This window comes from Caenorhabditis elegans, chromosome V, assembly GCF_000002985.6.
Source record: "Caenorhabditis elegans chromosome V".
Lineage (NCBI taxonomy): Eukaryota > Metazoa > Nematoda > Chromadorea > Rhabditida > Rhabditidae > Caenorhabditis > Caenorhabditis elegans.
The window spans coordinates 19,880,943-19,895,373 of record NC_003283.11 but is presented as its reverse complement, the minus strand read 5'-3'; the positions used below and the strand labels follow the sequence as shown (position 1 = coordinate 19,895,373).

The window sequence follows — 14,431 nt, the reverse complement described above, 5'->3', positions numbered from 1 at the left end:
AATAACACCACCACCTATTGCAGTACTCACTCATGTCCACCGCCGGGACGAGAAACTGAGCTTCTTGTGCGGGAAATTTTCAACTTTTCACACATTTCTTTTTGGTTTAATTATTGGATAAAGACACAGAAGAAAGCATTCATTAAAAAAAATTGGTAAGTTTCGAAAATTAAAAAAAATTTTTTTTTTTTTTGGGAAAGTTCAAAAAAAAAATCCAAAAATTTTCTCTCATAATTTTTTTTGCAAAATTTTTTTATAATTTTCGAATTCTCCGTACCAAATAACCCCGACGCCGCGATTTTCAGCGATTTAGTGCAAAATTCCGTCAAATCAGGTGTCAAGTCCGCAAACACCAGACTACAGTAACCCAAAACACCAGATTTGACGGGAAATTGCACAAAAGGTCTGAAAATTGGGTTTTGTCTGTAATTTGACACGGAGAATTCGAATTTCATAGTTTTAAAGCGAAATGTTAGGTATGAAACTGTAAAAGTTTCGAAAATTCATCTAGAAAATAGGAAAAATCGGTTTTTGCGCACTACAAAGACCACAAACTACATAAATTTTAAGCAAAAAATCACTTGGAGTAATTGAAACGAATTTATAAGTTTTAGAGCTAAAATTCTCATTCAAAATTGTAGAAATTCAAGCATTTTTGACTTTTTTGAGCCCCAACCAAAAAATCTTGGCCAAAACTCAAATTTATCAAAATTCCCAGTGCAAAATTACCTCTATCCCGCATTTTTAGCTTTTTAGTGCATTTTTCCGTCAAATCTGGTGCCCTGGGTTACTGTAGCCTGGCTATTGCGTACCTGACGCCTGATTTGACGAAAAATTGCACTAAAATCATAAAAATTGGGGTTCGGGGTAATTTGAGACGGTGAATTCGAAATTCGTAGTTTTAAATCGAACATTTCCACCTGAAATATTGAAATTTTGAAATTTTTCCCAAAATCTAACATTTCTAGTTCAAAATCATGTCCTAAACATGAAAATTTCGAATTACGCGTGTAAATTTACCCCTATCCCCCGCTTTTTGCAGGTTTAGTGCAATATTCCGTCAAATCAGGCGCCAAGTCCGCAAACACCAGGCTACAGTAACCCAAGACACCAGATTTGACGCAAAATTGCACTAAAGCTTTAAAAATTGAGAGTACGGGGTAATTTGAGACGTAGAATCAAAAATTTTGAATGAAAACGCGAAAAAATTTAAAAAAAAAAATTTTTTTTTTTGGAAAAAATATTTATTTTTTTTTCAAAAACCTTTTAGATTCTAGCATTGTGCGTATGTGTGTGCATGGGGCTCCTAATTCGATCGAAAATATAAATTTCACACGCCAAAAACGAAGAAAACGATGGGACGCGAGGCAGGCAGCAGTCGAAGGAAAAAAAATATCAAATTTCCTATTTTTTCACCGCCTGCGTGTCTTTTTCCTCCAATTTTCCGATTCTATTATATTGCTTGAATGCTCCTTTTTCTGTGTCATTGTGCAAGTGATGCGGATGATTAATTCGAATTCGTTACGTTTTTCTGACTATGACAGCTTTTTTCACTTTTTTTTTAGAAAAAAAAATTTAGCTAAAAAAAAATTTTCAAAAAAAAAAATTTTTTTTTTTTGCTTTTTTGTGTAAAACCCCCAATTTTAAGTGTATTTCCAAAAAAAAAAAAGTTTGAAAAATTCGAGATTATCCCATTTTGACCCTAAAAACTCCAAAAATTACCTCTCTAGTACGATGCTCCGCGATTCCGCTAGGTAATTAGGTAATTAGGCAGTTTTACTGGGATTTTTATTTTTTTTTCTACTTTCTGAAAGAAAAAGTGGAGGAAACTATGTGGAAAATCAAGGTTTTTTAGAAATTTGAAAAAAAAAGTTTTCGGAATTTTTTGAAAAAAAAAAAATTTCTGAATTCACATTTTTCTGCAAAAATTCTCGATTTTTTACTCAGAAATTCGGATTTCTCGTCATTTTTCACCGCTAGCCACAAGTTTTCAGAATTTTAGCGCAGAATTCCGTCAAATCAGGTGCCAAGTCCGCAAACACCAGGCTACAGTAACCCAGGGCACCGGATTTGACGGGAAATTGCACTAGAACGCTGACAATTGCGGGATAGGGGTTATTTTGCACGGAGAATTCGATTTTTGGAATATTAAATCGAATATTTTGAACTAAAAGTGAGAAAATTGAAAATTTTCTGAAATTTACAGATTTTGAGCCCAAAATTTTGGCCCAAACTTGAAATTCTATCGAAATTGAGTTCAAATTCGAATTCCCCGTGTAAATTTACCCCATTTTTCAGCAAATTAGTGCAAAATTGCGTAAATTCTGGTGTTTTGGGTTACTGTAGCCCGGTGTTTGCGGACTTGACACCTGATTTGACGGAATTTTGCACTAAATCGCTGAAAAATAGGGGATAGCGGTAATTTGGGACGGGGAATTCGAATTTCGTAGTTTTAAATCAAAAATTTCCACCTGAAATATATAAAATTTGAAAATTTCCAAAAAATCTCTTTTCAAAATTCCGTCAAATCAAGTGCCAAGTCCGCAAACACCACGCTACAGTAAACCAAAACACCAGATTTGACGGAAAATTGCAGTAAACCTCTGCAAATTGATGGCTAGGAGTAGTTTTGCACGGGGAATTCGAATTTTGACTTAATTTTTCGAAAAATTTCAGTTTTCCACCAAAAATTTCGCAATTTTTCAGCCAAAATGCTGCCGAGAATGCTGAAAATGAAGACGGTGGGCACCGTTTTGGCAGTCATTTGGCTGTTTGGATTGGCATTCATTTATGTGCAATCTACGAGCTCAAGCTTAAGGGTGAGTTTCTTAAAAATTTGAAAAAATTGAAATTTTTGTGAAAAAAATTTCGAAAAAAAAAATTTTTTAGAAAATTTTCAAAAAAATTTTTTTTTTCAAAATTTCAAAATTCCACTAAAACACTCCAAATATGACTAAAAACTACAATTCCCATCATTTCCAGCCACCGGGACGTCATCCACCACCACTACCACAGCTCGACCCTTTAATACCCCAAAACCCGCCGCAAAACGACGAAATTCGGCCGAAAAAGAGCGCGCCGCCCATTCCAACGATAAATTTGGCAGAAGATACCACAATTCATGAGAGAACCGAAAAAGATGTCACTTGGAAGACATTCGATGTGGAAAAGTTTTTGAATAAGGGGAAATGGCATCAGGGAGAGGTAAATCTGCCGAAAACTAGGGTTTAACCTCAAAATTTTGAAATTTAAAGTTAAAATTCGAATTCCCAGTGCAAAACTACATCTATCCTTAATTTTTCATAGCGTTTGTGCAATTTTGCGTCAAATCTGGTGTTTTGTGTTACTGTAGCCCGGTGTTTGCGGACTTGGCACCTGATTTGACGCAAAACTTCACAAATTGCTTGAAAAATGGGTATTAGAGGTAATTTGCGATGGAAAACTCGAATTTTGTGGTTTTAGAGCAAAAACTTGTAGTTGTAACAGTGAAAATCCGGGATTTTTCTGAAAATTCCGAATTTCCAGCAAAAACTGAGTGAAATGTTTAAATTTTCAGAAAAATCATCACGATTTTCAGATTCCCCGCTGCAAATTACCCCAAACCTTTGATGTTTTGATTTTTAGTGCAATTTTCCGTCGAATCTGGTGTTTTTGGTTACTGTAGCCTGGTGTTTGCGGACCCGGCACCAGTTTTAACACAAAATTGCACAAAATGTCTAAAAAACGGGGGGATAAGGGGTTATTTTGCACGTGGAGTTCGATTTTTAACACGAAAAAAAAAGAAAAATTCGGAAAATCAAGCAAAAAATTAAGAACACTACAAAAACTACAAAAACTACAAATGGCTCCAATAATTTATTTACGAAAATTTTCAAAAAGTCCCCAATTTTTTCTTGAAAAACGTTGAAAGTTCAAGTTTTCGCTCTAAATATATACTACATACTACATACTACATACTACTAAAAACAACTACAATTTCACACTATGCAAAAGTAATGTAAACTACGAAGACTACAAAGACTACACAGACTACAAATACTACAAATACTACATACTACAGTAACTACATTAATTGCATACTACATACTGCATTAAAACAATTTTTGCGGCTTACTATCGACATTTAATTAAAGCTACAACAGCACACTATACAAAAGTAATGTAAACTACACAGACTACAAATACTACATAGACTACAGATATTACAATGACTACAAAAACTACAAAAACTGAGAATACTACAAAAACCTCCGAAGCACATAAACACCAAATTTTGCGACTTACTATCGACATCTAATTAAAAAATAGAACGACACACACTATACAAAGTAATGTAAACTACATAGACTACAAAAACTACAATATCCCTTCTTTGCAGGACAAATACAAGGCCAACTCATTCAACCAAGAAGCCTCCGACGCGCTAAACCCCACCCGAAAAATTCCGGATTCCCGTGAGCCCCAATGCCGTGACGTGGATTATTCGAAAGTTGGCATGCAGCCAACTACAGTAATCATTACTTACCATAATGAAGCCCGGAGCTCACTTTTACGGACGGTCTTTAGTGTTTTCAATCAGTCACCGGAGGAATTGCTGCTGGAAATTGTGCTAGTCGACGATAATTCCCAGGATGTCGAAATTGGAAAAGAGTTGGCTCAAATTCAACGAATTACAGTACTCCGTAATAATCAACGGGAGGGTCTGATTCGGAGCCGGGTTAAAGGAGCCCAAGTGGCTCGGGCTCCGGTGCTCACATTCCTCGATAGTCATATTGAGTGTAATCAGAAATGGCTTGAACCCCTGTTGGCTAGAATTGCCGAGAATCCGAAAGCCGTCGTTGCACCGATTATCGATGTTATCAATGTTGATAATTTTAATTATGTTGGAGCGAGTGCCGATTTGAGGGGAGGTACGGAGCAACTTTTCTCATTGTGCCGTGATGATCTACAAAAAATGCGGGAGTTTTTTGCCCCCAAAAAAATAAAAATTTTGACGTCAGCACGCTCTTAACCATGCGAAATCAAATCACCACCATTCCCCGCATTTTTTGAAGATCAAAGCGAAATGGGACTTTCTGACTCCACGTGAGAAAATCCATAAAATTTGACTTTTCTAGCTTAAAATCTTGTCCCGAACAGTGTTTTAAATAAGAAAATCCTGCAAAAATCCAGAAAAACCGAGTTTTTTAAGCTCAAAATTCCTGAATTTAGAGTCAAATACATAAACCCCTAAAATTTTTCAGAAAAATTGTTGGCCCAAACTTGAAAATTTGAATTAACACCAGAGGAGATTGCACAAAATCGCTGAAAATTGGGCTTCAGGGGAAATTTGGCCCAGGGAATTCGAATTTGAACTTTATTTTTCGAAATTTTAAAAATTAGGGCCTGAAAATCCAAATTTTATGATTTTGGGCCGAGATTTTAGGCCCAAAAAGCAAAATTTCGGCCAAATAACTTCAAATTCGAATTTACCGTGTCAAATTACCTCTAACCCTTAATTTTCAGAGTTTTTGTGCAAAATTCCGTCAAATCTGGTGTCAAGTCCGCAAACACCGGGCTACAGTAACCCAAAACACCAGATTTGACGCGAAATTGCACTAAAGCTCTGAAAAATGCGAAACAGAGGTAAATTTTTACAGGGAATTCGAATTTCGTGATTAAAAATCAGAAAATTTATATGGAAATTGTGAAAATTTATGTTTTTACTAAATTGTCCATTTTCTAGCTCAAAATCATGGCGCAAACTTGAAAAGTTTTAATTTTTAATTGAATTTTTGGAATCCCCATGTCAAATTACCCCATTCCCGCAATTTTCAGAATTTTAGTGCAAAATTACGTCAAATCTGGTGTTTTGGGTTACTGTAGCCTTTGTTTGCGGACTTGACACCAGATTTGACGGAAAATTGCACTAGAATTCTAAAACGTGAGGCCTAGGGGTAATTTGCGATGGGAAATTTGATTTTTGTGGTTTTAATACAAGAAAATAGTCTGAACTTATCAAAAAAAAGTTTAAAAAAATAAATTCAGTTTTTCAGTTCAAAAACTTGGCCCAAATTTTAAAATTTTCAAATTTTGTTCTAAAATTCGGATTCCCCGTGACAAATAACCCCTATCCCGCTATTTTCAGAATTTTAGTGCAAAATTACGTCAAATCTGGTGTTTTGGGTTACTGTAGCCCGGTGTTTGCAGACTTGACACCTGATTTGACGGGATTTTGCACTAAACCTCTGAAAAATGTGGGCTAGAGATAAATTTACATGAGGAACTCAAATTTCGTGGTCTTATCAATCAAAAACTGCAATTTAAAAGTATGAAAATTCAGTTTTTCTCAAAATTTGATATTTTTAATCCAATTTGTTGGCCTAAACTTTAAAATTTCGAGTTTTCAATCATCATTTTCGGATTTCCCGTGTGAAAATTATCCTCAGCCCCCGATTTTCAGAATTTTAGTGCAAGTTTCCGTCAAATCCGGTGTCTCGGGTTACTGTAGCCTGGGTGTTTGCGGACTTGGCACTTGATTTGACGGGATTTCGCACTAAAATTCTGAAAACTGGGGTTTAGGGGTTAATTGGCACGGGGAATTCAAAAATAAAGATATTTCAGCGAAATTTTGAAGTTTGGGCCAAGATTTTGGGTTAGGAATATGAAATTTTCGAGAAAAAAATCGTTTTTTTTCGAATTTTTTTTTTGAAAAATTTCCTAACAAAAAAATTTCCAGGATTCGACTGGACCCTAGTCTTCCGCTGGGAATTCATGAACGAACAGCTCCGCAAGGAACGCCACGCCCATCCGACGGCGCCTATTCGGTCGCCTACAATGGCCGGAGGCCTATTCGCAATCTCAAAAGAATGGTTCAACGAACTGGGAACCTATGACCTCGATATGGAAGTATGGGGTGGCGAAAATCTGGAAATGTCATTCAGAGTCTGGCAGTGCGGCGGCTCACTGGAAATTATGCCATGCTCCCGGGTTGGGCATGTTTTCCGGAAGAAACATCCTTATACATTCCCCGGGGGATCCGGAAACGTGTTCCAGAAGTGAGAAATTTGGAAAATTTTGGAAAAATTGACCTAAAATTAACCATTTTTCAAAAAAAAAAAAACTCAAAAAAAAATCTGGAAAAAGTTGTGGCCCAAACTTTAAAATTTCCAATTTTCAACTCAATTTTCGAATTCTCCGTGCCCAGTTACCCCCCTACGCCCCAATTTTCAGAATTTTTGTGCAAAATTCCGTCAAATCAAGAGTTTTGGGTTACTGTAGCTCGGTGTTTGCGGACTTGACACCTGATTTGACGGGAAATTGCACTAAAACGCTGAAAACTGAGGAATAGGAGTAATTTGGTATGGGAAAGTCGAATTTTCTAGTTTAAAACCGAAAATATTATTATAAAACCGTAAAAACTCGAGATTTTTTTGAAAATGTCGAAAAAAGTTCAAAAACTGAACTTTACCTTCAAAATATTCGAATTTCGAGCTAATTTTTCAGTTTTCCCGTGCCAAATCTCCCCAAACCCAATTTTCAGCACTTTTAGTGCAGTATTCCGTCAAATCAGGTGTTTTGGGTTACTGTCACCTGGTGTTTGCGGACTTGGCACCAGATTTGACGGAATTTTGCGCTAAAACGCTGAAAAATGGGCTAAAGGGGTAATTTGGCACGAGGAATTCGAATTTATCAATAATTTCAAGCCCAGAACCACAGAAAACGCTGAAATTTCGAAAAATTGGTGCTCCGTGAGCCCAAAATCAAAAAAAATTTTTTTTTTTGAAAAGTCCAATTTTTTTGTTTAACATTTTTTGAGAAAAATATGAATTAATTTCTCTGAAAATTTTGAAAATTCAAAAAAAAAATCGATTTTTTTTTCAAATTTTTTCAGAAATACGAGAAGAGCCGCTGAAGTATGGATGGACGAGTATAAGGCGATTTATTTGAAAAATGTACCTTCGGCCAGATTTGTCAATTTTGGAGAGTAAGTTGACTGAAAATTTCGAAAAAAAAAATTTTCGAAAAAAAAATTTCAAAAAAAACTTCCAAAAAAAAAAAAAAATTTTTTTTGAAATTTTTTTGTTTCAAATCTAATTTTTACCTAAAAATTCCAAATTAATTTTTTCAGCATAACCGACCGCCTGGCCATTCGAGACCGCCTACAGTGTAAATCGTTCAAATGGTACCTGGAAAATGTGTACCCACAGTTGGAGTGAGTGGATGTCTGGAAAATTCTGGAAAATCCCAAAAAAATGCAGTTTTTCTGCCAAAAACTGGCTGATATTTCGAGAAATTGCCAACAATTTGGAAGTTGTTCAGCACAAAATTCTACCCGTATTGGAAATTTCCAAAATTTTCAAGTTTTCGGGCTCGCCGAGCCCATGAATTCAGAATTTTTGAAAAATTACTCATATACTGTCCATTAACACTGAAAATATGAGAAATTTTCAAAAATTTCAGAAAAAAAGTTTTTGCTAAATTCTGGCATTTTTTGTAGCTCAAAATCTTGGCCCAAACTTGACATTTTCGAATTTTCAACTAAATTTTCAGGTTCCCCATGTCAAATAACCCCTATCCTCCACTTTTGATAATTTTTGTGCAAAATTCCGTCAAATCTGGTGCCAAGGCCGCAAACACCGCGCTACAGTAACCCAAAACACCAGATTTGACGGAACATTGCACTAGAGTGCTGAAAAATGGGGGTTCGGGGTAATGGCACTGAAAATTCGAATTTCGGGATTTAAAATCAGAAACTTTGAGTTGAAAATGTGAAAATTCATGTTTTTACTAAATTCAGCAGTTTTTTAGCTCAAAATCTTGGCCCAAACTTGAAAATTTCAAATTTTCAACTAAATTTTCGGGATCCCCGTTTCAAATTGCCCATAACCCCCTAGTTTTTTGGATTTCAGTGCAGTTTTCCGTCAAGTCTGATGTCTGGGGTTACTGTAGCCAGGGTGTTTGCGGACTTGACACCTAATTTTACGGAATTTCGCACTAAACCCCTGAAAAATGGGGTCTGGCGTAAATTTACGTGAGGAATTCGAATTTCGTAGTCTTAAATCGAAAACTGCAATTTAAAAGTATGAAAATTCAGTTTTTTAGCTCAAAATCTTGGCCCAAACTTGACATTTTCAAATTTTCAACTAAATTTTCAGGTTCCCCATGTCAAATAACCCCTATCCTCTTTGACGGAATTTGACGGAAAATTGCACTAGAGTGCTGAAAAATGGGGGTTCGGGGTAATTTGGCACGGGAAAGCCAAATTTCATAGTTTTAGAATGAAATTTCGAGTTAAAAACGTTGAAATTCGAAAATTTTTACAAAACTTGAATTTTAATCTTTATTTTCACAAGAACCATGCCATAAAAGTTACAAAAAGTTGAATAAAATAAGTTCTCAATTGATTTTTCGAGTTGAAAATCAGAATTAAATCATATTCCTCTTCCCAATTTTTCTTTTCCTGCTTCTCCTCTTTGTCATCGTTTTCCTCTTCAATTGTTTCATTTTTGACAGTTTTTGGTGGAATTGTGGTTGAAACTAAGAGTCCTGGGACACACAGGCCATCTTCATTACGACCTCCATCACATCTTGATCTCCTTTCGTATCGTTGACAGTTCCGTGTCTGAAAAATTCAAGCTCAGAAACTTGGCCCAAACTTTAAATTTTGAAATTTTCTACTAAAATTCAGATTCCCCGTGCAAAATTACCCCGAAACCCCATTTTTCAGAATTTTAGTGCAAAATTCCGTCAAATCCTGTGTTTTGGGTTACTGTAGCCTGTTGGTTGCGGACTTGGCAGCTGATTTGACGGAATTCTGCACTAGAACTCTGAAATTTGCGGGGTAAGGGTTATTTTGCACGAGGAATTCATTTTTTCTAGTTTTAAAAGATGAAAAATAATCTGAACCTTTCAAAAACACACATTTTTTAGTAAATTCAATTTTTCAGCTCAAAAACTTGGCCTAAACTTTAAAATTTTGAAATTTTATATACTAAAATTCGGATTCCCCGTGCAAAATCACCACCCTTGGCTCCCTCCCAACTTTCAACATTCTAGTGCGATTTTTCGTCGTCAAATCCGGTGTCTCGGGTTACTGTAGCCAGGGTGATTGCGGACTTGGCACCTGATTTTACGGAATTCTGCACTAGAGTTCTGAAAACTCGCGCCCAGGGGCAATTTGCTACGGAGAATCCAAAAATCGACTTGAAATTTCGAAAAATTTGAAGTTTTACCCGAGTTTTTGAAAAAAAAAAAAAAAAACTTACTCTGGTGAAATGAAGCACAACACATGATATGGATATACCGCCTCGTTTTTACGTCCAACTGCCCAGTACTCATTTTTTCGTTCATAACATCCAATAGTTCTTCGAAATGGATCCATTGGAACACTGTACAGTTTCTTAGAGTCGGTATCGTGGTTCATCAGGAACTGTTTCTTAAAACGAGCATCGTCGTATTCTTCAAAAAACGAAACATTGTAATCGGAAATAAATTGATTTCCTTGTTCTGAATCATATCCTCCAGTATTTTTTGCTTTGTCCTCCAGTGTTTTGTTGTACTCCTGAAAAATGGCAATTTTGAACTCGAAAACATGGCCTAAACTTTTTAATTTTCAAATTTCATTGTCATTTTCGGATTCCCCGTGTCAAATTAACCCTAGCCCGCATTTTTATTTTTTTAGCTATTTAGTGCAATTTTGCGTCAAATCAGGTGTCTTGGGGGTTACTGTAGCGTGGTGTTTGCGGACCTGGCACCTGATTTGACGGAAAGTTTTACTAAGGTAGTGAAATTCAAATTTAAGACTACGAAATTCGAATTCTTCGTGTAAATTCACCCCTAACTCTCATTTTTCAACGCTTTAGTGCATTATTCCGTCAACTCAGGTGCCAAGTCCGCAAACACCACGCTACAGTAACCCAAAACACCCGAACTGACGACATTTTGCACTAGAATTCGGAAAAGTTGGGGATAGGGGTAATTTGACACGGGGAACCCGAAAATTTAGTTGAAAATTCGAAATTTTCAAGTTCGGACCAATATTTTCGGCTCACAATTTAAAATTGAAGAAAAAATCTTGAATTTTCTGATGATACGAAATTACGAAATTCGAATTCCTCATGCAAAAATACCCCGATCCCCAAGTTTTCAGAATTTTTGTGCAACATGTCGTCAAATCAGCTGCCAAGTCCGCAACCAACAGGCTACAGTAACCCAAAACACCAGATTTGACGCAATATTGCACTAAAACGCTGAAAATTGAGGGTCAGGGGTTATTTTACACAAGGAATCTGAAAATCAACTTGAAATTTGAAGAATTTCGAGCTCAGGACTAGTTCCTGAACTTTTTTCAAATTTTTTTTAGAAAAAACTCGAATTTTGACGGTTTTATATTGAAAAGTTTGGTTTAAAACTAGAAAATTTGAATTCCCCATACAATTTTACCCCTAAACCTATGTTTTCAGCACATTAGTGCAAAATTCCGTCAAATCAGGTGCCAAGTCCGCAACCACCAGGCTACAGTAACCCAAAACACAGGATTTGACGGAAAATTGCACTAAAATTCTGAAAATTGCGGGATAGGAGTTATTTGTCACGGGGAATCCGAATTTTAGAACAAAATTTGAAAATTTTAAAATTTGGGCCAAGTTTTTGAACTGAAAAACTGAATTTATTTTTTTTAACTTTTTTTTTGATAAGTTCAGACTATTTTCTTGTATTAAAACCCGCAAAATCAAATTTCCCGTCGCAAATTGAAGTTTTCAGAATTTTTGTGCAACATGTCGTCAAATCAGGTGTCCTGGGGAACTGTGACACCTGATTTGACGACATTTTGCGCTAAATCTCTAAAAATGCGGGTTTAGGGGTAATTTGACATGGGAAATCTGAAAATATTACTGAAAATTCAAAATTTTGAATTTTAAACCATCAAATTCCCTTACCAATTTCCACATATCAGGAATGCGGAACTTTTCTGCTACGAGACGTCTTCGTTGGTTCCACTTGTCCAGAAATTCCTGTTTGCTGAGTTTTCGAGCATTTGAAGGTTCTGAAAAACTGAAATTGGCTCCGCGGCCGAGAAAAAACAATCAGTGGCCGAGTTTTCCCCACCACTTACCAAAAATTATCGAAAAAATCCAGAAGCCGAGAAGAATGCAATGAATTTTATTCTGAATCATTTTTGGATACGATTCGAGAAATAAATTTTTTTATCGATTTTTTGCTGACAACAAGTGACGGCAAAAAAAAATAAAATACGTGAAAGTTTAGGGCTCTCGGAGCTCCGACTTTTTCATGAAATTTTTTCAAATTTTTCCCCCCAAAAAACCCCCCAAATTTTCTTGCAGAATCCCGCGAAAAACGCCTGGAAAATCGTTCCAAATGAAAATCGGCAACCTCTGCTTGGATTCGATGGCTCGAAAAGAATCAGAAGCTCCGGGGCTCTTCGGTTGTCATGGTACCGGTGGAAATCAGGAATGGGTCTTTGATCAGCTCACCAAGACATTTAAAAATGCGATTTCTCAGTTGTGCCTCGATTTTTCGTCAAACACCGAGAATAAGACGGTGACAATGGTCAAATGTGAAAATGTTCGTGTTAAAATTTTGAAATTTCAAGTTAAAATTCGAATTCCCCATGCAAAATTACCCCTATTCCCCGATTTCCAGAATTTTAGTGCAAAATTCCGTCAAATCAGGTGCCCTGGGTTACTGTAGCTGGGTGTTTGCGGACCCGGCACCTGATTTGACGGAAATTTGCACTAAATCGCTGAAAATTAAGGGTTAGGGGTAGTTTTAGGCGGAGAATTCGAATTTTTAGGTTTAAAAACCTCATATTCAATTTTAAAATTAACAAAATGTGTATATATTTTCCAGCTGAGACCCGACACAATGGTCGTGGAGAAAAACGGATGGCTAACGCAAGGCGGAAAATGCCTTACGGTGAATCAGGTGAGAAAATGTGGAAAAATATCGATTTTTTACAGAAAATTTGAATTTTCAAATTTCCCGCCAAAATATTTCTCAAAAAATTTGAATTTCCCGCCAAACAATTTTTTTTCAAAAAATTTGAATTTCCCGCCAAACAATTTTTTTCAGAAAATTTGAATTTCCCGTCAAAATCGGAAATTTTCCAAAAAATTTGAATTTGGCGCCAAAATCGGAAATTTTCCAAAAAATTTGAATTTGGCGCCAAAATCGGAAATTTTCCAAAAAATTTGAATTTGGCGCCAAAATTATTCTCAAAAAATTTGAATCTCCCGCCAAAAATTTTCTTCGACAATTCGAATTTGGCGCCAAAATTGTTCTCAAAAAAATTTGAATTTCCACTTGGTGTCAAAGTGTCCCACTTTCGGTGTGATCTACCAAAAATGCGGGAATTCAGACGCAGACTTTTCAACAAATTTCGTATGGTTAAGAACGTGATGACGTCACATTTTTCTCTGCAGTAAAATCCCGCATTTTTTGTAGATCACACCGAAGTGGGACAGTTTGGCACCACGTGTGAATTTCCCGCCCAAAAAATTTTCTCAAAAAATTTCAATTTCCCAATTGGCCAAAAAAAAAAGTTCTCGGCGAAATTTCGAATTTTGTTCGTATTTTCGAGCTCCCAGAGCCCATAAAATCTCAATTTTCCAAAGTTTCAGGGCTCCGGCGGCGATTGGCTCATCTACGGAGCTCACTGTGAGCTTAACAATGGTGCTCAGCGATGGATTTTCGAGAAATTGGATACTTATGAATAAAAAATCGATTTTTTTTCGCATTTCCCATCTCAATAATATCATTTTTCCCTTAATTTTCCTGTGATTTTCCCAATTTTTTACTCCGTTTTCCCCTTAAAAATGTGCCTTTTTTCCTGCCTTTTCCCCCCCTATGAAATTCCAATTTTTCAATCGATACTTGCCCTTATTAACTTTCTTTTTTTTCAATTTTTCTACTTAATACTTTAATTTATATGTTTTAATTGTCATACATGACACTGAAAAATTTTTGCCAAAAATTTGAATTAATAAATTTTGTTTTTTTTTTTTTTAATTTTGACTGAAAATTCAAATTTGTCGGGAAAAATTCGGCGGCCTTCCTCATTGAATTTTTCGCGCACCATTGACAATCGCCTGCCCCGGACAACGCCGCGTGGGAACGTCGTGTACTCCACACGGACAAATACATTTCGTTTTACAACTGAGACCGAGCCGCGACGCGGCACGCAACGCGCCGTAAATCTACCCCAAGTATGACCGAGCCAAAATGACATAGTTCGGCTCCGTGCTTCAATATTTCAAAATTAGGCTAGAAACGTCGAATTTTTGAATGTTAGCCTATAAAAACATGGCGAGTTCGAATTTGATGTGAAAACTGCGAAAAATTGTTTAAAACTGTACGCGTTGCGGTCGCGTCGCGGTCTTTGGTTAAAAAGCTGCAAACTTTCTCGAAATAACGCTCATAAGTAAGTAAG

The 14,431-nt window shown here is 36.2% G+C and overlaps 2 protein-coding genes across 4 annotated transcripts; one reads left to right on the top strand and one right to left on the bottom strand.

Annotated features, from left to right (window-relative positions):
* Positions 1–23: 23 nt before the first annotated feature.
* On the top strand, positions 24–14,000 carry gly-4 (the record flags this gene model as incomplete). Of its 3 annotated transcripts, NM_001029045.6 has the most annotated exons (10): positions 24–155; positions 2,707–2,819; positions 2,983–3,204; positions 4,379–4,910; positions 6,719–7,037; positions 7,874–7,966; positions 8,111–8,194; positions 12,327–12,567; positions 12,853–12,927; positions 13,623–14,000. In NM_001029045.6, the coding sequence occupies 9 exons, from the start codon at positions 2,712–2,714 to the stop codon at positions 13,716–13,718; spliced, it is 1,770 nt and encodes a 589-aa protein (NP_001024216.1). The 3 variants fall into 3 exon arrangements, with proteins under 3 accessions (NP_001024216.1, NP_001379271.1, NP_001256888.1); NM_001392704.1 differs by lacking the exons at positions 24–155; positions 12,327–12,567; positions 13,623–14,000 and having other exon boundaries at positions 2,712–2,819; positions 12,853–12,892; NM_001269959.4 differs by lacking the exons at positions 24–155; positions 12,327–12,567; positions 12,853–12,927; positions 13,623–14,000 and adding an exon at positions 11,939–12,023 and having other exon boundaries at positions 2,712–2,819.
* Positions 9,520–12,158, bottom strand: Y116F11B.13 (SCP domain-containing protein; the record flags this gene model as incomplete). The annotated part of the gene is made up of 4 exons (NM_075450.2): positions 9,520–9,604; positions 10,248–10,543; positions 11,922–12,028; positions 12,098–12,158. The coding sequence occupies 4 exons, from the start codon at positions 12,156–12,158 to the stop codon at positions 9,520–9,522; spliced, it is 549 nt and encodes a 182-aa protein (NP_507851.2).
* Positions 14,001–14,431: the final 431 nt, after the last annotated feature.